The 25,040-nt window shown below is 48.2% G+C and overlaps 2 protein-coding genes across 2 annotated transcripts; both read left to right on the top strand.

The window, feature by feature from the left end:
* The first annotated feature begins 1,044 nt into the window (after positions 1-1,044).
* Positions 1,045-3,518, top strand: BRI3BP (BRI3 binding protein). The gene is made up of 3 exons (XM_086474328.1): positions 1,045-1,233; positions 2,165-2,267; positions 2,911-3,518. The coding sequence occupies exons 1-3, from the start codon at positions 1,045-1,047 to the stop codon at positions 3,327-3,329; spliced, it is 711 nt and encodes a 236-aa protein (XP_086330454.1). The 3' UTR covers positions 3,330-3,518.
* Positions 3,519-7,832: 4,314 nt separating this feature from the next.
* DHX37 (DEAH-box helicase 37) lies at positions 7,833-24,734 on the top strand. The gene is made up of 27 exons (XM_086474099.1): positions 7,833-7,938; positions 8,670-8,839; positions 9,909-10,021; positions 10,744-11,071; positions 11,784-11,932; positions 12,730-12,822; positions 13,314-13,410; positions 13,794-13,907; positions 14,616-14,717; positions 15,231-15,345; positions 15,730-15,825; positions 16,341-16,417; positions 17,129-17,267; positions 17,526-17,602; positions 17,709-17,941; positions 18,364-18,475; positions 19,058-19,164; positions 19,552-19,740; positions 19,859-19,983; positions 20,263-20,379; positions 20,510-20,682; positions 21,085-21,199; positions 21,611-21,748; positions 22,101-22,195; positions 22,649-22,722; positions 23,618-23,715; positions 24,335-24,734. Exons 1-27 carry the CDS (start codon positions 7,833-7,835, stop codon positions 24,415-24,417), a joined length of 3,435 nt encoding a protein of 1,144 aa, XP_086330225.1. The 3' UTR covers positions 24,418-24,734.
* Positions 24,735-25,040: the final 306 nt, after the last annotated feature.

Consider the following 25,040-nt stretch of genomic DNA (forward strand, 5'->3'; position numbering starts at 1 on the left):
CACGCAGGAAAGGCAGCTCGCTGTGTGCTCTGTAAAGATTGTGATGAGCCTCGAGAGCCCAAACAGACAGCTGAATAATTTAAAAGCTCCGCAGGAGAGGATCTGGGGGCCAAGAAAGTTGCTCATGAGTCGGCAATGCAGCAAAGAAGCCCAACAGCATCCTGGGTTGCGTTACTAAGAGCGTAGCCAGCAGGTCGAGGGGTGTGACCCTTCCCCTCGGCTTGGCGCTTCCAAGACCACATCTGGGGTAGCGTGCCCAGCTCTGGGCTCTGCAAGACAGATCGTGATGCTGGAGTGAGCCCGATGGAGCCACCAAGCAGGGCAGGTGGCTGGAGCACAGGGTGCCTGAGGGGGCTTGGAGAAGGCAAAGACAAGTCTTAAAGTGCCTGACGGGGCTTGGAGAGGGCAAAGACAAGACACAAGGTGCTTGAGGGGGCTTGGAGAGGGCAAAGACAATGAAGGGGCTTGGAGAAGGCAAAGACAAGACACAAGGTGCCTGAGGGGGCTTGGCAAGACCTGATCTCTGCCTGTACCTGCCTGAACAGAGGATACAGGGAAAACAGAGCCAGAACCTTCCGGAAGGTGCACGCTGACAGCAGGAGAGCCACCGGCCCTGCCTTGAGGCACGGGGACTCCTGATTAGACACTAAGGGGGGGGAAAAAAAAAAATTCCATGTGGATTATTAAATTATACAATTTAACCTGGAACAGGCTGAATACTGTGACAGGTCAAATCCTGGAAGACTGGGACAAGCTAAATCAGGTTGTGCGGAGGCTGGACACAGCAATCGGCTTGAGTAGAGCTTTTCGGCGGGGGGGGGCGCTGCAGAGGAAGACCTTCATCTGCCTCATTTCAACCTAATTTATTATTTTGTGATTTGAATAAACTTATTGATGGGGGGTGGGAGCGGTGCGGCGGGGGGCGGTGCACTCTAAGAGTGCACCGCCCCCCGCCGCACCGCTCCCACCCCCCAAGAACGCCGGCGGAGTTCGCGGCGCGGCCGCTTGGCGGCGCCACCACGGCGGGGCGCAGCGCGGGCGGCCATGGCGGCGGGGCGGCTGCCGGCGCTGGTGCTGCTCGCCCTGCTGCTGGGCGGCACGGCGGGACCCGGCGCTTGGGCAGCGCGGAGCCGCGGAGCCGAGAAACAAAACAGCCTCCGCCGCGCCGCCAGCGGCCTCTACCAGGGCGTCAGCGGCCTCTTCGGGGAGGACAACGTGCGGGCCCTGCAGAAGGTGAGGAGCCGGCCGCTTCCCCCCCCCCCCCCCCCCCCCCGCCCCTTCTCCTCAGCCCTTCGCTTCTTTCCCCTTCGCGCCCTCCCCGCGTTGCTCCCGGGGGTGGCCAGGCGGTTCGGTGAGGCGGAGCCCCGCGGTCGGCCGCCCCCCACTAACCGCCACCCCGGTGCGGTGCTCGGCGCTGAACCCGCGGCGGCCTCGTCTCCTGTGCGAGCGCGGCTGCGGGCGAGGCGGCGGAACGGCTGGAGCGTTGCTTTGGGAAAGAAAACGGGAGGCGAGGCTTGAGGTGGAGCAAACTGCAAAAGAATATTAGTAAAAGAAGGCTCCAAATAAAGGTTATTTGAGGTGGGGGAGGCGGCCAGGGCAGGCGCTGTCGGTGAGGAGCCCTCCAACTGAAATGCGGTCTGGCTGCATCAGCAGAGCATCCTGTGTTGGCGGGGCCACGTACGAACTTGCAGGAGATCAGGCGTGCAGGCGGGCGGACCTGTCGTTCCTCTGTCCCTTCTCGCCTCAGCCGGTCGGAAGAAATAATAAATACTGTTAAATTGACCTGGAAATGCGCCTGAGACATTTGGGTGTGATGCTGGGGATGTCTCTCAGTTGCTCTGGTTTGCTTTAATTGCTAGTAGTAGCGTTTTCTTTAAACTTCAGGACAATGGTAAAGCTAATAACGTGCATTTTTAAATCCTGTCACCACACACATTTATGTGCCAAAATACCTAGACGAAGGACAATTGTAATGAGTAAATCTATGATTTGCAGAGTTAAAAAACATCTACAGAGTTACTTTTTTTTTTTTTTCTTGGGAACTTCAAACTACCTTGCAGTTCTTGTTTAATGAATTATAATTCTACCCATGACTGGTAAGTCTCAAAGTGTGTTTAAGGAATTGAGGATTTTTTTTTTTTTAATTTTCAATTTTATTTCTCAGTTTTTCTCAAGGTTGACAGAGAGGTTTGTGAATGGGGTGGATATATTAATGGACACATTCTGGAGAATATGGACTGATTTGTTAGATGTTCTTGGAATTGATGGTAAGTGTGATGCCTGTTAACTCTTGAACTACATCAGTTGTGTTGATGTTGACGAGCATAGGCCGAGTGGGAAAATAATTACATTTTATCACGCTGCATTAAACATCCATCAGTGTTTATCCGCTTCACATGGCTTTGACTTTGCTATTAGTACCTTCGAACGAGACGACTAAAACCAGCCGTTCCGTTTCTGCACGTGTATCTACACGATGTCTATAAAATGCTTTACAAGTTGTGATTTGTGTCTCGATATCCCTGTTAAATGGATGCACATGGCCAGGAACGGTGCAGGGAGATAAAGGAGGGTAAAGAAGAAGGAAAGGTGCAGTTGAGAGCCTTTAGAATACCACTTTTACAAAGTAGGATCTTTAATCTCAGTAGAACTTTGACCTTAGGCCCTACGGTAGTTTGTCTTTAAAGAACCTTTAGCACCTCTGCTTTAAAGGAACTGATTCAATTGCATCATTGGAGCTGAGCCAGTGATTTGAAAAAGGTCCATCCAGAAATGGCTGGACTAGCTTTGTCTTGAGAAAACAGAGCCGTGACCCTGCTGCATGACCCTTTGAAGCTGTGCTTGCGTTTTCACCCTTACCACAGTGGCACGCACTCGTTAATATTCTGTACATTTCCCTTTGTCTTTCAGCCTCCAACTTGACTCATTATTTCAGCCCAGCGGCGATTGCCAACAACCCGACCCGTGCTCTTCTGCTGATTGGTGCCATTTTACTTGCCTATTGGTTTTTATCTCTCTTCCTCGGATTCTTCTTCTATCTCCTGCACATGCTGTTTGGCCGCTTTTTCTGGATCGCGAGGGTCGCCCTTTTCACTCTCTCGTGCGTGTACATCCTCCAGAAGTACGAAGGTGACCCAGAACACGCAGTCCTGCCTCTCTGCTTTGTCGTAGCTGTCTACTTCATGACAGGGCCGGTTGGATTTTACTGGAGAAGAAACAGCAACAGCAGCCTTGAGGAGAAGATGGACCACCTCGACAGCCAGATCAGACTTCTGAACATACGTCTTTCCAGGGTGATCGAAAACCTGGACAGAGGCAGTGACCAGTGAACCGACCCCTATAGACCACTGTACACCAGCTCTAGAGAATTCCTAAGCACTGTCTCATTCGAAGTTACAAAGCAACAAAACATCACATGGTAAAAAGTGTGCAAAGTTATAACTTTTCATCATGTGTAAGACTAATTTATCTAGATTATACACTCAGCCATTATACTTGTAGGAAAAAAAAAAAATTTAAAAAATTCAGCTGTATATTCAGAGAGTTTTATCCAGTACTAGAATTTTCTCAGTAGGTAAACGCTTACTTTTACAAGCATTTAAAAACATCTTTTGTAAAGTTTTTATAAAAGCAAATTGAGTAGTCTTTCAGATATTGAAATTGAGCTAAACATATGCAAATTTGACACTTAAAAAGTTAAAAAGAAAAAAAAAAATCTACCAAACACTTTCATTGAGAAGTAACTGCCGTGGGTCCACATTTTTTTTCAAAGTTGTGAATGTTTTTGGTTTATTGTTGGCTTATTTCATTGCCTTGAAGTTGCCTTTCATAGAGTATCAGATGAGGAATTTTCTGGTATCCAGGCCAAAAAATTCACACCATAGCTTCTAACAGGAGGCGAGGAATAAGGGAGAAGGAAGATTTCAGAAATTTCAGGTCCTTAAATGCCAGTCCAGTGTGAGGGATTGAGAAGTGCACGTGTGGCGTTATTTCATTGCCTTTCATCTCGAGAACTTTAGTTTGGTGTCTGAAAGGAAATCTGTTTTAATAAATCGACACAAAGGGAAGAGATGTAGCGTGGCAAATTGTAACTCATATTTGGTCTTCACAGCAAAGCATTTTGGGGGCATAAGTGCTTAGAACAAAACATGATTTTTATCTCAGGACCCACGTACTTTCTCAAAAAAGGCAGCAGTTAAAACTCTTGCAAATGTATTGTTGCTTAAAGCTTTCTCAGGACCAATAAGCGGCAATAAATTACCTTCAGGAAGATCTGGATTTTTTTTCTAAAATTGTAATAGTTTTATAGGAGCTTTTTGCTTGACGTCTGTGTCCTCAGTATATTGGGTTCTGGGGAGAGTCAGTCACCTTGTGAGAAGGGTGCGTTGAACGGGCACATTTCAAAGTGAGGTAGGAGCTTTGCAGCAATTTTATTTTGAAGGATTCTATGTATTTGTAACCTTAGAATTAACTAGCTTGGTAGACTGCCACTGGCTTTTATGGTTTGCTGAAATGCATTGAAACAAAGGTAACCTCAGGGAAGAAAGCCCGGTAAGTGGTTGGACGTGGTGACCTGCGGCATTCAAGGATATAAACGGGGGGAGGGAGGGGAAGCATCCAAACCGTAGCGATGAGCACAGTATCGATACCATGAGAGGTAAAATGGACCAGAGCTGAGGAGCTACATCTTCCATAACGTCTAAACGAACAAAGAAAGGAAAAAAAAAACCCGCCACAAAGCTGGGTCTGTGGCAGGGACTGGCGAAAAAGGAAGGGGAACAAACAGGGAGGGCGGCGCGTCTGCTGCTGCCTCGGCTGCGAGCGCCGGCTCCTGCGGGACTGGCCAGGGCCGCTGGGCACAGCCGGGCGCTCGGTGGCTGCTGGGCTCGTGGGTAGAGCTCGTGGGCTGTGACGCTTGACTGAATGTAACTGTGGGGTGAATTTGTTTTTCTCTTGATGCTGAGGTTTTAATACTCTTCTTAAAATGTGTGTTATTTGCCTAACTTCTTTTGGGCTGTATGTGACATTTACATGAGGGATTATTTTAAAATCCATGTTAATGGCCTTTACTCCAAGCTGTGATCACTTTAGTTCAGCGCGGTTGAAGCTCACAGGCGGTTGCCACTGTTGTAACCCATTTCAGGTTTTTATGTCATCTGTAAAGCCCCCAGCACCCCATTTTTCAAGAAATGCACATTTCAAGTTGCAAAGCAACTGCTTTTCGTAACTTAAAATCTTTCCTGTGAACAGATAAGCACTATGGCAACAAACAGGCCGCTTTGTGAAGCTGAAAATGCAAATTGCAGTATATTCCTTTTTACAGCTCTTTTTCCACAGTAGTGCAGAGTCTTCCCCGAAACCTCCGTTTTCCCTGCTGTTGTGCACAGAGGACTGGGCTGAAACACCAGCCTGGAATTCAGGAGTCGGTTAGCCAAGCTGGCCAGGTCTTTATGTGTTCTGCTAAATGAGAGGCCTGAGAACCAAAGTCTGCAAACCTCGCTCGTGTAAGCGGCTCCATGAACTTCCGTAGGACTACGTGCATGAGGCAGTTTTGCATAGATTGTATTTTATGTAACCCCTATTTAATGTTGGAGTTAAAAATACTGAATCATTTATATATTAAGAGTTGTCTATGATAAAGATTTCTTTTAAAAAACTATATAAAAGTTAATTTGGATTATAGTTTCTCCCTGTCTCACTCTAATCATTTATCTTAGTTTTGTAAAATCAGCCCTCCTATATTCATTTTGATCACCCTGCTGCTTGAAAAAAGTATTTTTATATTTACTTGCATCCCATGTATAGCAGAATGTTATGTGAAAAGCGGTATATATAAAATTGGATATTTTTAATCAGTATTTTTCCCAGCACTGTTTCCACATTAGTCAAATTCAGAAGTAACGATTTTTTTTTTTAAAGCACAATCTAATCTTCACTATATATACTTTTAAAAATGCTCTGTATTTTTAAACATGCACTGTAGTGAAAGCGCTTTTGGGACATGAATGTGGTATTGTATTTAATCTCTTTCAACTTTTGTAAATACCTTTTACAAGTACTTCCCACACCGATTCACCCAGTTTGTCCATCGAGGTGTTTGCTCTGTTGTACGGAACGCGGCCGGGTGACGGTGGTTGCGCTGCTTTTGTGTTGCCAGCGGTAGGAGCATCTCGCACGGATCCGCAGAGGCGTGCAGGGGCTACCTCGTCACCCGCGGATAAACCGAGGCACAGAATTTGACGGACTCACCCGGGTCGGGGGCAGAAACGGGAATGGCCCCCCGACCTGGCAGCTCCCCGCCCCTTGCTCTGCCCACCGAGGTGGGTGGCAGCGGCTGGGCGCTGCCCTCACAGCCCACTGCCCGCGGCGGCCGGCCGGGGGAAGGCGCCTCCAAAGGCTGCCCGGCCGGAACGGCGCCGATTGACCGAGACCTTCCCGTTCCAGCGGCCGCCTGGCAGAGTGTCACCCCGTGTAACTGGCTGACACGGTGGTTTAGGGCCGTCAGGTGTCAGGAATCCCGGCAGGGTCCGAAGGGCTTTACGCTTTGACTTCCAGACCGAGTATTTCGGACTCCTGCAGTATTTTCAGTACGCTCCTGGTTTTGCAGAGCTGATGTGGGTCGTGATTCCTTGGGAGCGCCCACCTCACCTGTAGATAACCGACCTGCTGTGTTGGGAATGTGATGCTTTTAAAAGTGGTGTTGGGTGTCGGAGTGCGGTGTATAAACAAACCCGGTGTAATTCAGTGCTGTACTTGATAGTGCGTCCTGCAAATTGTGGTTTGCTTTTAAAGACTCGTTGCATCATTCCTGTGGAAAATAGACCAGTATCAATCTTAGCTCTTCGATGGTGTAGAAGTTTCTCAGTGTGATTTGCCTCACGTACTGATCTGTATTTGGCAGCTAATGGTGTAAATGACCCCAAGTTCTCTTTGTCTGAGTTGGAAAATAAAAGGTTTTATCGTATCCGCATGTATTTTAAACTTTTGGATAATCCCATCGAACTGTGATGACAGCACATTTGAAAACTGATCTTTTCCTTTTACTCCGAAACGGTGTTGGCTGCGGTAGCACTCGTTATCGGCACTGATGGTGACTTCACATCTCGTTTGTACATCGGATTTCAAGGTTGTAGTGTTTCAGTTTGTACAGTTGTGTTTATGTACAAAATAACCTGGTCTGAAGAGATGCTGTATGTATACTTTTGACATATGATCCGTAGGGACATACTAGATTGTGCTGGTAATATTGTTAAGTAGTTACAAATAGATCAGACTTATTTTTTACAGAGCTATACATGCCTTTATTTATTACTTATCTGACCACCCCATCAATGTACTATGTAGTTCAGTATTTGTAGAACGGTTTCACAAATCAACTCTGGTATTGTGACAAAGCTGAAAATAAACGTTTACCGGAACTTTGCGCTGAGGAATGAATTGCATGGAGGGCCTTGCTGGGCCGGACGGCTCCCGGCGGGCCCTTGTGCGGCCCAGCCGCCTGCTGGGGCTGGCAGGGACCCCGCTCGGTCATGACCCACGCGGGAGGCCGCGCCGGAGCGACCCGCCGGGCCCGGGGCCGCCCCTCGGCCGGGGCCGCCCCTCGGCCGGTGCTGCCCGCGGCCGCCGCGCGCTTCCCCCGCCCGGCCCGGCCGGGCCCGCGTCGCCTTTGCGAGGCTCCGCCCCCGCAAGGCTCCGCCCCCGCGGGCCGGGCCACAGCAGCGCGCCTGCGCACGCCGCCGCCCCGCCCACTTCTCGCGAGACCTCGCGCCGCCCGGAAGTGGCGGCTAGTAGCCGCACGTGAGGCAGCACCGGGCTGCTCCGTTCCCGCCGCCATGGGCCGGGCCCGCCGCAGGCACAACTGGAAGGCGCGGCTGCCGCAGGGCACCGTGCAGCCTCCGCCCGCCGCCGAGATGCTGGAGCTGCCGCTGGAGCTGGGAGGTGCGGCGGGGCCCGGCCCGGCCCGGCCCGGCCCGGCCCGGCTTTCCTCTCCCCTCTCTAGGCGTTACGCTCGTTATTGCCAACGGGGTTTGTTGCGCTGCTGAAGGGGCCGCAGACTTGCTGCGATTAGAGTTATTGTCGTGTCGGTGCTGTAGTTTGATTACACTTTTATTGGGAGCATTAAAGTTACTTTAAAGTATCCTACAGGCCCCGTATTACTGGCATTTAAGCAGTTCTTTGTTAAAGCAATCATTAAAAATACGTTTAATGCTTACGTTCTCATGTTGCTTTTTAAAAAACACCTTTATTATACTATTTCTATTATTCAAACTTAAGTAATACCACTTCTTAGTATGAAAAGTTACTGAATGCCTGGAAGAGGCAGGAGGCTGCAGGATCACACCGTGTCCTGGGCTGCCCTGCTGCCCCATGACCCTGGGGGAATTAAGTAAAAAAGGCAAAAATTTCATAGTGTTGTTACATAAGTCAAGGAAAATTACCCTCCCGGCTGTACTAAGCACAGGGTTGTTGAGTCCCCAGTTTCATGGTCTTTTGCCCTTGCTGATGATGTGGGTTTTTTTTGTTTGCTTTGTTGGTTTTTTTTTGACTGGGGGTGAGGGTTGTGTTTGTTGAAAAGAGCTAAATCTGGTGTGGTTTGTGATAAGCCTGTTAAGCAGCACGCTGAAAATAATCCGCCTGGCCCGGGTGAATAACCAAACACATGCTTTCAGATGAAGCAACGCTGAAGGGAATTGATGGAAGTAATGCCCTGGTCCTGCCAGCGAAAAAAGCAAAGAAGAAAAAAGCAGCGTGTGTCGTGCAACAGCAGAAGAAACCCCTGAGCAAGAAACAGAAGAAAAACCTGCAGAAAGTTTTAGAGCAGAAGGAAAAGAAAAAACAGGTGCGTGGCTGCCTGCTGGTGACTCCAGCTCGGTGACTTCCCTTAAAATGAGAGTTTAATACCAGCGTATGGAGAAAGTGGGTGTTCGTGAGCAGCTGTGAGGTTTCCCCGGTGCGATTGCGTTGCTGGTGTGAAAAACCAGGCTGCTAGGCCTGAAAAACGGGAGGAGGGGTGACTGCTGTGCCGTGCCAGCGACCGGCTTTCGGGGTGTGAGCTGTGAGGGGCGTCTCGAACATGCAGATGCTGAAGTTTAAGGGTTTATGTTACAAGAGGATTAGCCATCCCTTTGCTGGGCGTTTTGGCAAAAACATTGCACTTTTGAGTGCGATTCTAGTGGGGAAAAGCATTCCCCTCCCTCTCAGTGGATCAGGGGTTGCAGGAACGCATCATTTTGCGTCCTGGTTCCCATCGGCTCTTTGGCGCTGACCAAACAGGTGCCTGTTGGGACGGACAGCGCCAGCAGAGCGAACGACGGGGTGTTTCAGAGCCGTGTGAGAACCTTCGTCCTGCTGCAGGATGCAAAGCTTGGTGCTCTGCTGCTGCGGGTGCTTCTGCAATCCTGATTTCCAGCTCCTGTGGATCCTCTGTGTGCGGACAGAGGTTTCCTGTCTCCATAAAAGCTTTCCAGGCAAAATTCCTGATCGTTTTAGTGGCTGAATAATGACTCTGACGAATGAACTCTTATTTTTGGAGGCAGTTTAAAACTGCAGCTGCCTGACCTCCTGCCCGTGCCCTGTCCCACGTGAGGGAGTTGAAGGGAGCTTCCATTGCTCCAGCCCTTGCTCCACCATTTTAGTTCAAATCCTCTTTTTTCCCTGTTGTCTGAAGGGTCCAGCTGAGCTTTTCGTTGCAGCGGTGATGGGTCAAGGCCACGTTTCTATTTTTTCCCCAGTGCAGGGCTGAAACCTTCATGGGGGAGGAGGACTCCCTGTGGAGGAGCAGGAACGCCTTTACAGCGTCACAGCGAGGTTTGCCAGAGCACATCCTTTAAAACACAAGCGCAAATCTCAAAATGAAATTATTTCCTGGTGAAAATAAGCCCTGATTTTGGTTGTTTTTTCCCAAATAGCGAGCTGAGTGGCTGAGCAAGCTGAATGAAGTGCAGGCATCCGAGGCAGAAATGAAACTGCTGTACACTACTTCCAAACTGGGTATTGGGGAGCGCATGTATCAGACTAAAAGGTAAAGCGTGATTTGGAAAGAACCATCTGTTCTGTCCCTGTGGTTGGAAACTTGGCAACTTTCGTAGCTGTTTTTGCTTGGTTTGGTTTTTTCTGTTTCTTGCTGCATATGGGTTCTTCAGAATGGATGGAGTTTTCTTTTTTTATCTGATAACATGCTAGTCATTGTCTTGAGAGGAGTTAAAATAACTTGGTCTTCCCCTTCGTAAGGGACGAAGTGGGAGACAATTACATCTGCACACTCTTAGAAATTCTGCTAAACTGCATAACTGGTGGATAAACGTTTACTTTTTTGCTGTATTGGAAAGCATCAACTGATGCAGTCCTTCGTTACTGGATTGATCAAGAGTGCGTTTTGGCAGAAGTTGAAATAAATTAAACCACAAAGATGTCTTCGAAAGAAATGAATGAATGATCAGTACAGAGCGTGCTTAGATATGAACCCAGCAGTCAGGTCAGCCGAGGCTTTGCCTGGCAGGGTTGTGAAAACCTCCAAGAAAGGAGATCCCTGGAGAACGGGGTTAACCATTTGGGTAACGTCTTCTCGCGCTGCGCTATGCCTGAGGTGTAGAAGTTTTTCGTGTTTGAGTGAAACCTGGGTTGAGGGTCAGGCAGTGATTTTGGATGATGTAACTTTTCTGGTTTGTGTGGAAGACACGTCTGGCTTGAGGTCCTGGAGAACGTTGACCAAAGCATAGTTCACGTGTGGATGTTTTGTTCTAGGCTGTTACAGGAGCCCGGGACTGCTGTGCCTGAGAAGATCAGGAGCATCAGTGGTGCCAACAAGAGACGACACAGCTCTGATTCAGAATTGGAGCCTGAGGAGGCACCCAGCAGCTCTGAGGAGGAGAAGGAAGAGCAGAAACAAGAAGTTGAAAAGTCCTCAGGCAGTGATTTGAATACTGCTGAAAAGCCAGAGGAGGGCGTGAAGGCGGCAGAGGCTGACCGGCCGCCAGCTGCTCCTGGTGTGCCGGTTCACCAGACGGCCTCCAACAAACCATCCTGCAAGCCTGCGGTCTTCATTCCAGTGGACAGGTCTCCTGAGATTCAGGTGAGGCTCTGGGAACAGTTAAGTGCTTGTCACGGGCTTTGGAAATGGTGTCTTCCGTCCGATCAGGTCGCTGCAGACGCTACGGTGTTACCTTGTGTCTCTGGCTCACGCGGCACGGCAGCAGCTGCGCTTCGGGTCCTCCTCCTGGCAGCTTGTACACGGATGTGCCTCAGCTTTAAGCCTGTCTTATCCAGCAGAAGGAAAACTGGTTTTAGGGTGTAAAAGCATTTGTCTCTCATTTTAAATATAGACTCTATTTGCTGTCTTTTGTCGTTCTTCGCTTGTGAAGTCACTTTAAGCTCTGCATCGTGCTGGATCTTAATGCTGGATCGTTTTAATCCATTTGCCATAGGCAGGGCGTTCTGTAGAAGTGGGAGAAGCATTGTGTGTGTCTGAACAGACGAGGCAGAGCTGGGAAATGAATTTTTCCTTGAAGTGCTGTATTAATAAACTCCAGGGACTCTGAAGTTTCACAAATTGAAGGGCAGGGCTTGCCAGCTGCTTTCTGGGAAGCTGTTCTGGTGACTCAAGTTCTTGAACAAGCTGGTGTGATATTGGCTGGTTTAGAGCTTCTCGAGCCACAAAGCTTGCAGAATTCCTTTCCGTGGGTTTTGTAATCTGAGGAAGGTGATGGTTTTCAGTGCTGGGGAAAACAAAAAAGGGAGTGAGAAACAAAACAGCGCAACTGAAATGTGTGGTTTGTGTTCTTTAGGAAGCAAGACTGAAGCTTCCAATCCTTGCGGAAGAGCAAGTCATCATGGAAGCCATTAGTGAGAATCCCATCGTGATCATATGTGGAGAGACGGGAAGCGGTAAAACCACACAAGTACCTCAGTTTCTCTACGAAGCTGGCTATGCCAGGTATGAGTCTGCTTTGGGATGCAGCAAATGTAATGAGAAAAATTCAGGCTGAGCTCAGTCACTTCTGATTTTGTTTCTTTTCTTCTGATATGGCTGAACCCAACCTGGTCTTCTCTGTGCGGTGGTAGTGGCCCTGTTGAATGGGCTTTTAAAAAATCTGAAGGCAGTAAGACTGACTAGCAAAAGTCTATCCCCATGAGCAACCTTTTGAAACCTCTAAGGTAAAAATGTCCTTCAAAGCCACTGCCTTGTTTTCCACAGAGGGCCTTGATTGTCTGCCCGTCTCGCATAGCTTAACCTCTGCTTACAGAGGTTTGTTTTTACCTTTGCAAGAAAACATGCACCTTTCTGAAGAACATCTTTGAGAATAGCTGTGGTGCTACTGGTAATGCTTGTAAGCTTGGGCAGCTCCTGAGGTGCTTCTCGCAACTGCATCAAGGCGCATCCAGCGTCTGTGCTGCTGCTGCTGCTCCAGCCTGAGCTGCTTCTGAGCTGGACCCTGCTGCCAGAGGGATGTCCAGGGGGACTGGAGTTCCATGAGCTGGGATTACAGAGACAACATTTGGGGAAAAAATTCCTGTGATACGTGCATCTTCAGGTCAATACACATATGCTAGAAGGGTCATCCCAAAGCTTCCTTTCGGTCTTGTTCTTCTAACTAAAGGTGATACTGCGTGAGTGATGCTGCTAAATGTAGACCCGTTGTGCAGAAATCCTGTTGTCATCTTTCTAAGCGTTTCTCTCTTTTAAAACAAGCAGCCAAACCACCCCTCCTTTTCTTTCCTGCACCCCTTTAGTTCAAATGGTGCTATTGGGATCACCGAGCCTCGGCGTGTGGCTGCAGTGTCCATGTCCCAGCGAGTCGCTAAGGAAATGAACTTGTCACACAGGTGAGGAGAGGAAAAGGCCGAGACCCTGCTGGGGAGATAACGCTGAGATGCTCTGTGTGTGTCATAGGCTGAAATCAAGACTCGCACGTTGCTTGTTCAGTCTTTGGCAAAGGACTGTGGGAAAGTTACTTACAAACTGCTCTGTGGGGTTGTCTATTAAAAAAACATACGCAGGTTTGTTGCTACTAATGGTTGTGTGTTACTTTTTAGAGAGGGCTTTGTGGAGATGGTGTGTGGGAAGTGGTCCTAGTTTGTCTCCATATGAGAAAGCGTCTCGTGACAGTGAAATAATTCAAAGTGACATTGCTGTATATTCCAGCTTCCAGCATTTTGTGTGTGCTGGGCTCTGGGGAGCTGATGGTGTGCTTTTTGTCTTGTCTTGGCATCAGGTCTTAATTTAGTGAGGCTGAAGGCTGCCTCCCTGTCTGAATATGAATTTTCTCTTTCTCCCCATGCTTTTTTCTTGTGGCTACCCTGGCATTTCCTCCCAGGGTGGTTTCCTATCAAATCCGGTATGAAGGCAATGTTACAGATGAAACACAAATCAAGTTCATGACGGATGGTGTGCTGCTGAAAGAAGTTCAGAAGGTAAGCTGCTCTCCTCAGTGTTATAAAAAGGAAAGTATTTTGTGTAGCTGGGAAGAGACGCCAGTTACTCTGTGTGGATTTGTTGCCAACCTTTCAAAGCAAAATCCCTTTCAGCACTGGAGACATATTTCAGCTCATCCCTTTATATTCCTGCCCAAGTCCCTAAACGTTGGGTTATCTTGCTGTGTAAAATGAGGGCAAGGAAGAGAGTCTTGGAACTAGGCTGCTTCACGTAGGGTACATGCATTAAACTCTGCTCAAATATGTGGGAGAGACTACAGCCGTGAGGGTGGAGGGGTGGGTGTTTGTGTCGCTGTAGTTGTCTGGACTTAAAACTGACCTTGGGTGAGGCTTTATGTGATGAAATTGGTCTCTCTTCTCAGGACTTTCTGCTTTCAAAGTACAAAGTCATTATTATTGATGAAGCCCATGAAAGGAGTATGTACACAGATATCTTGATCGGCCTCTTGTCTCGCATCGTGCCTCTTCGTGAAAAGGTAAGAGAAGCAGTATTTATTTCTGTGTTAGGTGTGGGGGTGCTGGGAGGGGGATGTTGGACATGAAGAGGTTCTGTGGGAGAAGGGACTCTACAGCATGGAAGTTGATGGAAATCTGATGGAAACCATGAAATGACACTCAGATAATGTATTTTTCTTTCCACGTGATGGAAGAAGCACAGAGCCTGCAAAAAGGGGAAAAATAGTACATATCAGCACCAACAGAGAGCTTTTCAGGCAATATCCAAGCAATTTTAGAGTTACAGTGCCCCGAAACACGTGTGAATAACTAAAATTATCAGCCTGTTAGAATGCAAGGTGTTCACTGTTGCCGTTGGTGGCTTATTCCCAGGCAGTGCTTGGGAGGAGGCGTTTCGGGGCTGACTTAGTGAAGTGTTTGGTCCTGACTGGTGCTGGGGGCTGGTGGACTGCAGGGCAGCGCTTGGCGTCTGGTTTTGTTTTGCTTATGGATGGAGCGAGAACGGAGCGGTGGGAGGCGGCGGCAGGATTGCCAGCGTGGGCTTCTGCGTGGTTTAAGACGTGTTGCGTTGGAGGCGGTGCGCAGCCCCTGACGCTTGACACGGTGCTTTTGTTGGCTCGGCTGTTGCGTGCTTTGGGGCAGCACCTGGTGTCCCGCCCTGCTGACAGCTCTGGGTTGGTGTGCTGGGCAGCTTTCGGGCACGGAGTAACACGTTTGTGTCCCCGCAGAAAGGGCTGCCGCTGAAGCTGCTCGTCATGTCGGCTACCCTCCGGGTGGAAGATTTCACTGATAACACCAGGCTGTTTTCGGTCACACCTCCTGTTATTCAGGTATCGTTCTCCTGGCTGGGATCTGCGTCAGATGTAACGGCTGAAATACAACGAGGGTTTCCTTTATAAAATTAATTAAAAAATAGGGGCATTCTCATCTTTCCAGTGGGTGCTGAAATCTTTCAGCTATCAATTTAAAAACAGTTATTTTGTTTGGACTACTGTTTCTTTCGGGACTTGGTGTTTTTCTTTCCACTTTTATCAGAAAACTGCCCTGGCAGAGTCTGATTATCTTGAAAAACTGTATGTTACAATTTAGGAGAACTAGAAAGCCTCAATCCGAGTTGATGATCAGAAAGAGAAAAGTTTTGGTTTCTAGTTTGGTTTTGTGGTATTCAGGGTAGACAACACTGATAACTTCTGTGGGTCCAGTGTTTGTAGGTTACCAAAACCAAGAGCTGAGCAGAAATACAGGCCGAGCTTTCCTAGTTCTCCCATGAAAGCTGTAATGATTGTGCTGATGTTATGGCACCAAACAACCCCCTTTTTTTTTTTTCCATATTTCCTCTCTAGGTAGATGCAAGGCAATTCCCTGTAACCGTTCATTTTAACAAGAAAACCCCCCTGGATGACTATAGTGGGGAGTGCTTCAGAAAGGTGTGTAAAATCCATCGAATGTTGCCCTCAGGTAAGGTCGCTGCTGAGAACCTCTCAAATTCTTTCCACTTAACATGTCTGAAGTTTTCTGCATTGGTTTTTTGGGGAGGTTTTTGGTTGGGTTTTTTTGTTTTGTTTTGGGGTGAGGTTTTTTGGGAAGTTGAACATGGGACTGCAGTGATGTATTGTGCACTTTTACTTCAGAAAGTTTTTCTTGTGAAAATTACCCTTCAATTAAATCATAGTTACGTTAGCTTGCTTCTCAAGGGAGTACTAGACGACAGGTGCAGTCAAACACCCTGTTCCTCCTTGTTACTTTGCAGTATATTCATCCTGTCTTTTTCAAGAATAAGATCTGAAGCTTTCCAAGGTGAAATACCTGTGCTGAGGTTGAAAGTGATTTCTTCTCTTGCAGGTGGGATTTTGGTGTTTTTAACCGGCCAGGCAGAAGTTCACTCTCTGTGTAGAAGGTTAAGGAAAGCCTTTCCATTCCAAAAAAACAACACAGCAGGTAATGCTGTAGAATAAAGGACTGTTAAACTCTGAATTTATCGCACTGAGAAGTGAGCTTGCTTTGCACCTAAAAATAAGAGCTTTTATTTAAAAACCCCAAAAAACAAGGGTTGGAGAAAGGGTTCATTGTGGATGATTTTGATGACTGATTTTTATGTGCTGGTTTGAGTTTGGGGAAAAGGTCTGTGTGTATGATACCTTCCAGTTCCCCAGAATCCATTGCATTTCTTCACTTACTCTGTTGGTCATGAGTTAAAGTGGAAAAGCTGCTGCTTGTTGGTGACTGTTTATTTTCAGGATAGTAGAATTTCCCAAGATGAATTTAGAAAGTCAGATTCCAGTATAGCTCAGCTAATCATCTCCTGAACATCAAGGCATGCAGTTGCTGTGTGTTCACACTGTGAGACTTTTTGAATCCCCCAGAAGGTGGGAGTGGGACCAGGCTCTCCCCACTACCTTTTCCGAGAGGAAAGCACGCTGAGCTAACGGTAATTCTACTGCCTGTCTTTGTAGGGGGAGATGATGACAAAGAAGAATCAGTGGAAGAAATCAGAAAATTTAAGAAATCGAGGAAGCAGAGGAAAGTTATGGTAATGTGTGATGGCTAGAATTCCTCCAAGAGGCAGGAAGGAGCAGGTACCTCCCTGCAAACCAGCGCTCCTGTGTAGCTGCGTTTCTCCCCAGGCTGTTTTAGACTTGCATGAAGCCTTGTACCCTACACGTGTCCCCTCAGGGAATCCTGTAATACTGCTGCATTCTGAGCAATGTGTCCCTGGGTATTACGGGCAGGAGATGGATTTCAGTTGAGTACTGATCATTAAAACTTTAATGGAAGAAGTTCCAGACTTCCTGGCTCCAGGGCTGCTCCTCATCTCGCTGTTTGTAACCCAAAATTGGGGCTGATGCACCTGTGGCAAGGGGTAGTGTTTGGCTTCCAGCCGAGTCCTACGTGTGCTTTGTTAGCAGGAGAGCTTGATGTTACAGAAATACTGTCCGCTGACAGTGGATCCTGGTAGCTGAAGGAGCCTGAAGTAAAGACATTTTGCCCTTTCCCGCTGTCCTCCAAGTGAAGAAGCTTGGCTTGGCACAAAATGCTGTTTCAAATACTTGCGTTATTCCCCCCTGGCTCTAACAAATGCTGAACCTCAGCTTTAAAATACAAATGAAATCTCTCAATCGCTCTGTCACCATTAGGTCAACCAATGTTTGGAGTAAGTGCTCAGCTTTGCTTTCACAGCAGTAAAACGTGCTGTTTGTGTCCCCCCTTAATGCTCTGTGGTCGTCTTTCCTGTCTTTCTCAGACACTCCCCAAAATTGACCTGGACAATTACTCTGTTGTACCGGTGGATGAAGGAGATGAAGACAGAGACGCTGACACTGATGATGATATGGCAGGGTCTGATACTGACCTTGATTTAGGAGACGGAGACTCCGAAGAAGGTTTGGCACTTATGAAATCAAAATTCCGTATCTCCCGTCACCTGTGACACTGCGACATTGGCTGGTTGTCCTCTGCCAAGTGGTGTGATAACACAGCAGACCCGTGTCACGGAAATGCTATGAAGATTTTCCAGCATCAGCTTTGTCCCAAACACTTGGCAGGTCTTAGATGAAGCGGTGGTTGTGAAGACATCATTGGGATTAAGCCTGGAAGTTGACTTAGTGTGTATTTAACAGCAGGGGTTTGTTTCTTCACAGATGAGAAATCCGATGCGTCCCTTCCGCTCTATGTGCTCCCGCTGTATTCTTTGCTAGCACCAGAGAAGCAAGCAAAGGTGAGGGATTTAGTGTCACGAGGAGTAAATGATCCTTGTAGATACGTGTGATCGTTGGCTAAAGTCACGTGTGCTTCGTGACTGAAGATTTCCGTCTTTCTTGCAGGTATTCAGGGCTCCTCCTCCCGGCACCAGACTGTGTGTTGTAGCCACCAACGTGGCCGAAACATCGCTTACCATCCCGGGCATCAAATACGTGGTTGACTGTGGAAAGGTCAAGAAACGTTTCTATGACAAAATTACCGGGGTTTCGTCTTTCAGAGTCACCTGGATATCTCAGGCCTCAGCGAACCAGCGGGCGGGGCGGGCTGGCCGGACGGAACCCGGGCACTGTTACAGGTTAGCGGCCTGCCCGGGAGAGGGTTGGGAGAAACACAAAGTCCGTGTGAGGTTGACAGCTTTCCCTCACCCTGCTGCTGCCCCTGCTCGAAACAGTTTGGGTTTGTCTGCTCTTCATTCAAGTAGGAGAGGTGAAGCCCAACGTGAGCTGTCACTGGTGATACTGGTTTGACAGTTTGGCTTCCCTTGGCTTTCTCTTGCGGAAAACCCTGATTTTGGTGGCCAGTTCAGCACGAATTCCACTCCAAGCCAAGTCAGCTTTTGGTGAATACGGCGGTGTGCCCCAACCCTGTAATTAATGACATGGTTATGTAAATAGTACCCGCAGCTGCCTTTTTTCAAATCCCTTGCCAATTTTTTCATGCATCTCTTTTGAGTTAAGATTTCTTTTATGTCTCTAAGCAGCACTTCTGGTCCACTAGGTTATACTCTTCAGCAGTCTTCATGGACTTTGAGAAATTTTCTGCTCCAGAAATTACAAAGCGACCAGTAGAAGACTTGATTCTGCAAATGAAGGCATTAAATATAGAAAAGGTGAGGTGTAAGTTGGCTTTGTACTACAGCGCTTGTTAAAGTGGTTGCCCCTAGGAGCCAGAACTAAACACAAATGTCTTTTATCATCATTGCTTGAGGCTCTGCTTCCTGTTAGAAATTAGGCTCCTGGGACTTGATTTTGACTCTGCAAATTGCAGAAGCTGCTGTGAATTCCACCAGACATGTTTGTTCACGTAACAAGAGCTTTCCAGATTCCTAGTAGTGAAAAAGACCCTGTCCAAACAGGGGTTGTGTTTTGGAGATACTCGAGCCCTTTCAGAAAGCACAATACTTAAACTGGACCTTAAGGCAGCCTGCCCTGGGCGGTGCCTGGAGTCAGTGGCAGCTAAGGGTGATGCTGGTATTCCTGTTTCCTGAGGTTTTTGTTCTAAGCATTTCCTCCCATTATATCTCCTTTCCTCTGGCTCCTGGCAAGCATCGTAAATGTTTTTCTTTGTTATATGTAACCAGAGGGGAGGGGTTTTGCTCCCTTCCAGGACTTCTCACTGCATTCAGACTCTGTTTTTCAGCGGGAGCCGTGTCAGTGAGGTACTGAGCGGTGTTTTATCCTGGTGTCCGTAGGTAATCAACTTCCCATTCCCAACACCACCTCCAACAGAAGCACTTGCAGCAGCTGAGGAGCTGCTGATAGCCCTGGGTGCCTTGAAGGAGCCCCCTGTGACAGGAAGGTAACGTCTGTGGTCCCCCACAAATCTCTTGGCGCCGCTGCTCGGCCTCTGCTGTCGAGGCAGTGGGCACTGCTGTCCTGCGTTTCCACCTCAGCCTTCGCATCTGGGGGTGTGCTTTTTTACAGAGACTGGCCTTGTTTTAACAGTCTGTCGTTTACCCCTGTTGGTTTTACTGGTCCTGGGTGTGTTCGGGCAAGGAAAAACTGTGCTAGGAGTGTGCTGTGCAGGGCAGGTGGGAGCTGCATGAGGACGGGGAATCCTTCCCCCAGCCTTTGGGACCAGCACATCACAAAATCTGAGAAAACATCAGATTAAGTTGGCTGCCAAAACCAGAAACACTTTTTCTAATGCAGAAGTTTCTTCATTACTTTTCTCTTCTTCCCCCAGGCTGAAGCAGCAGTTGGCAGCGAAGCTGAGTTGCCCTATTAGTCCCCTGGGCAGAATAATGGCCACTTTTCCTGTAGCCCCCCGCTACGCGAAGATGCTGGCGTTGAGCAGGCAGCACGACTGCCTGCCGTACACCATTACCGTCGTGGCTGCCATGACCGTCCGGGAGCTTTTTGAAGAGTTTGACAGGCGAGTGAGTGAGCCTGACGTCCTCCTCACAGGGTGCCTCGCCTCCTCCCAGCACAGCGTTGAGGCGCCTCTGCCCAGGAGAACGATGCTCATTTATGCTTCTTTGTGTTTCCTTTAGGCCAGCAGTAAATGAGGAAGAGACGGAAAAACTGAAGGGGAGGAAAGCAAGGCTTCTGCAGATGCAGAGGATCTGGGCTGGGCAGGGGCCGATGCAAAAGCTAGGAGACCTCATGGTGATGTTAGGTATTGCAGACAGCCATTTCCCTCCGCTCTTAACTTCCATTCTGTTCTCCTCCCCGTCACCCTGAGCGCTTGGTACAATCAAAGGCATCCTCGTGCTGTAGGGCTAAGTCCAGCAGTGTACTTTGGAGGCTGTTCTCTGGGCAGCCTGCCAGCGTCCCAGGCTAATGACAAGTGGGAACTGCGATATGCACGTGTGAACTGTGGCAGTACGGCCCCGCAGTTGGTTTAATTAGAACTGATCAGCGAAATTGTTTTCTCCCCGTGACTGTTCGCTTCCAGGAGCGGTGGGGGCCTGTGAATATGCTGGGTGTACCCGTAAATTCTGTGACGAAAATGGGCTCCGATACAAAGCCATGCTGGAAATCAGGCGCTTGAGAGGGCAGCTGACAACAGCAGGTAAGTGGGTTTTGAGAGGAATTGCCGTGTTCATCCTCTTTCGAGGGGTGACAAACCAACGGAGCTGTTTGTTGCAACCTTTTTTTTTTTTTTTTCTCTTGAATCTTGACTCACCTTTTTCCCCCTGCAGTGAACTCGGTCTGCACTGATGCTGGTCTCTATGTTGATCCAAAGATGAAGCCCCCGACAGAAGCTCAAGCAACTTACTTGAGGCAGATTGTGCTGGCAGGGCTGGGGGATCACGTTGCCCGAAGGGTTCAGGCAGAAGAGCTCCTGGATGACAAGTGGAAAAATGCCTACAAGGTAAACAGCTTGCCTTGACTGAATTCCTCTTCCCCCGTGTGGCAGAGAGACACCCCTGTGCAAAGCCTGCGCTTCTGGCGGGGTGCAGCGCTGGGGCTGTGTGTGCTGGCTTTCTGCAGTTCTCTCCAGAGAATTTAAGTTTCCAGCGTTGCAATTTCCCAGTGGTCACGTAGGAATTGTTATAAAAGAGCTAAGAAATAGCATTAGTCCATCTTGCAAAGTGCTTGATGTCTCCAGAGAATCTCCAGTGAAGCAGAAAATTACGGGGTTATTAGAAACCTCCATCACCGAAGGAAACCATATGAATGTACATCTGAGAGAGACTGAAATTAGATGCAATCGAGAAATTGGATTGCTGGTAACTCCTCTTCCTCTGCTTCAATCTTCTGTGCTTTCTTAAAGACTGCTCTCCTGGACGACCCAGTGTTCATCCATCCAAGCTCAGTCCTCTTCAAACAACTCCCAGAGTTCGTGGTGTATCAAGAAATCGTTGAGACTACAAAACTCTATATGAGAGGTGAGCCTGCTGCGGCGCCTGCTTGTTCAGAAATGCCGTAGCAGAATGTTTCCCTTGCTGCGGTGACTGGGCGCCCTCCTTACAGAGCGGTCATGCCTCCTGGGATTTGGATCCTTACGCTTCCCAGGTCTGGATCAGGGGGAAAATTGGCTTGGCTTATTCTGTGTCTGGCAGAATTAGCTGGAGCAAAGCTCAGTTTCTGAAACAGCTGCTCTGCACCAGCCCTGTCAGCAATAGCTACTGATTGCAGGTCTCTGGACAGAAGAACGAGGATAAGTTGACTTGAAAAACGAGATACGAGTAAATCTGTGGAGATGAGATCCTGACCGTGCCCCGTGCTCGTGGGACTGCTAGGGAGTGGTGGCCCGTGGCCGCCAGCCTGCATTCAGGCGTGTGTTTTCCCTTCCTCAGGTGTGTCCGCAGTCGAACCCGAGTGGATTCCTGCCCTGTTGCCGCCGTACTGCCACTTTGGGAAGCCTCTGGAAAATCCTCCACCATCTTACTGCCCCGAAACAGGCCGAATTCGGTGCCACAGACCAAGTGTCTTTTGTAAGCGTCTGGAAAAGCGTCCCTCGGTAGTTTTGTCTGAGAGCTGCTCTGTCGTTACTGTAATGCTGCTTTTAACAAGACCATCAGCAGACAGGAAGGGTCAAGCTCAGCTTGGACTGGAGCTTAACAGTGGTTTGAGTAGCTCCATGGGCTTCGTAGCACTTAAATATCAGCATCTCCCCATCGGGCTGGGTGTTTTATGCCCACCTGCTCCCCTTGTGGAGGAGCAAGGCCGGCTGGGTGGTGGCGGTATCCTCTCCACTTCTCTTAGCACCTGTGTTGGCACATCTCCCTTGGAAACGAACCCTCCTCTTGGAGCATTTGGGAGTCTCGGCGTGATCTTTCTTTCCAGACCGAGTTAGCTGGGAGCTCCCCGCTGTGGAAGTTGATTACCCAGAAGGTATTGATCGCTACAAATATTTTGCCAGGTTCCTGCTTGAAGGAAAGGTGAGTGTGTTCCGGCTGCGTCACTTCCTTGATGTTAGAAGGTTTTGGCCCAGTTTTTGGAGGAGATGAGCCTTGTGGCTTCTTTCTTCGTGTGTGTGCCCATTCCTCATGACATGCTGGTGGCAGGAGGAGTCTGCTGCGGTCGGTGGGGTGGGGAAGGTTTCTTTAAAATGTGAAATGGCATGAAATTCAGCAGTTGGGTGAAAGAGACCCCCAAATTTAAGTCCTGTTTTTGCAAAGGAAAGAAGCTGTAACTTGTGTCTTGGTCCATTCTGAGACACAAGTCATCTAGCAAGCCCATCAGGACAAGATTGGCATGGAGACATGGATGGGAGAGGTGGGAATAGAGGATATGGGGTGGAAATCCATAGTAGGCCAAGTTCGTTGATGATTGTCTCCGTGAACAATTAATTTACCTCGTTCATTATATACTTGCTACAACAAATCTTCCAGGTCATTGAAAAGTTGAGTCCTTACAGCCGCTGTCTGCTGTCCAGTCCCCTCATAATGCTGAAGACATGGTCCAAGTAAGTTGTTAAAAAGAAACTTAAGTTTGTTGTCTCCACTTTTAACTTCCTTTTAAATAAAAAAAAAAAAAAAAAATCAGTGCTGGGAAGCGTGTTCTAGATAGCGATCTTGGCTGTAGCTGCAGGGAGAGGAAAATGAGCTTTCTCACCAAGAAAAACTGTGTCCCCAGAGGACTGGGCGATGGTGAGGGCAGTACGGGAGAACACCCGCAGCCTGCTGGTCGCACTGACCTCTGCAGGCTGCGTCTCACAGATACATTGCCCACGCCTGGAAGAAACTGCCAGGTGGGCACTGCTGCTTTCCTGCTTTTCGGCCAGTTAGTCTGTCCTTATTTCTTTTCAAAAACGTGTTTCCAACAGACCATGTTCTTCTTGTGGCTGTGGTGACGTTTACAGAACTGTGACCTCCAGAAGGACTGTCGGCTATGGCTCCCCTTGCTGTCCCCCCTCTCTTGTTTACCCAAATAAGCTTCCTCTGAGTCTTCTGTGAGCTTCAGTGGCGTTGATGGATGCAAGGATCTTGAAGGACTGTGTAAAAGGGACTGATGTTATCCGAGGGTCCTACAGTTACAGCGTGGGACCTTTGGATTCCTTTTTGCTTTACTGGGTGCTGTGCAGCTGCGTTGCAGACAGCTTCATGCTGTCCGCAAGGAGAGCAGCCTGCTGCTACTTTCAACAGCAAAAAGTTGGGGTAGGGGGAAGAAACTGCTTCTAGGGAACTTCCTTGAGCCAATGACATGTCTCTGTATCCAGAGGTCGTGAGTTTCTACATCTGTATTTAGCCTTTTAAAGATATTAAAGAGTATGAATTCGGAAAGGTGAGCTGAGTGCCCTGACACTCTGCTGTGCTGCTGAACATTGTCTTACTACACCATTTTCTTTTGGACTGATTTAGGCTTCAGCCCAGGACAGAATCCCTCCTGCAGGCTCTGGTTGCAGAAAATTGTGACAATCGCGATGCTTTACTGGCTGCATGGAAGAAAAATCCTAAATGTAAGTGTTCTGTTTGCTTCATTATGAGTCATAGCTGTGTAGATTTGTAATACCATGAGCTCTGTTGAATTATCACTTAAAAAATGGATGATTTTGCTTGATAAGCTCCAAATATTTGCTGTTTTCTTACCAGAAACAGTAACGCTCTGTGTTTGGTTCATGTGAAGAACTGGAGTTCCCTGCACTTTAGAAAGCAACATTTGTTTGTGTTTCAAGATTTTTTTTCTTCTGTAGCTCTAACGACAGTTAAAACGTCTTGTTTGGGCTTTCGAAAGATTCAACTATGGCGGTACTGCCAGTGGATACAGGAAAATTTTTTTTGAGGTAAAATGGATTTTATTCAATACTAAATTGGATTTTGTAAACCAGATGGTAAGAGTTCTCCATAGAAGCAGCAGCAAAGTGATGCAGTAATGGCTTTCACAGTAATTCTCCCTTATTTGATACTTTTATATCTGCATGTGCAGGTGTCCAGGCTCCACCACTGTCCCAGTGATGGACGGTTGGTTCTTGCCCTCAGCCTGCGAGCAGGGTGATGCCACAGGACCTCATCTTCCCAGCAAAGCCGCTCCAGTCCCTGACTCCTGTAGCTGTCTAATTGCTCCTCTCTCCATTCCAGATTTGCTCGCAGCCTATTGCCAGTGGATCCCCGAAGCGATGCATGATGATGTAGCCAAGAAGTGGCCACCAGTAGCACCGTGAAGTGCCTGACTCTGTTCTCAATGGACTCCTTTTCTCCAAGATGTTTCAAGAGCTTGGGTTCCCTTGGAAATCTCATGACAGAGATGGACTCATTAACTGTTAGCGATACCTTTGTGCAAGCGAACTGGGTGTTCTGGTTTTCTGGGAAGCCTTTTGTGTTCCCAGAAGCCCTACCAGCTGTTGCGCTGGTATTTTGTAATACTAATGTTTGGATAATTTTATCCATTGTATTTTACAGATTTTTTTTTTTCATCTGAAGTTTCTCTTTGGACTATATTAGTCATATGGACTATAATAAATACGTATAGTTCTCGGTTTGGATGGGAGAAATGTTTTCTATGTGGGATGCTGCAATAAGCAGAACTTCAGACCTTTGTGGACCCTTCCTCATGTAGAGGAAGAGATAGATACAAACACAGGCTGAACCTTTGGCTCTCCTGGTGGGTTGACCATGGCCAGAGCTCAGCAGCACACGGCCGCTCGCTCCCTCCCCGTCCCTCCGGCAGGACAGGAAGCGCGGAAGTGAGAAAACTCGTGGGTTGAGATAAAGATGGTTTATGAGTGAAGGGAAGAAGATGAAGAAGAAAAAACCCCAACATGAAGGAAATCAGTCACCAGCTCCC

Source organism: Leptosomus discolor, chromosome 16 (assembly GCF_034619465.1).
Source record: "Leptosomus discolor isolate bLepDis1 chromosome 16, bLepDis1.hap2, whole genome shotgun sequence".
NCBI lineage: Eukaryota > Metazoa > Chordata > Aves > Leptosomiformes > Leptosomidae > Leptosomus > Leptosomus discolor.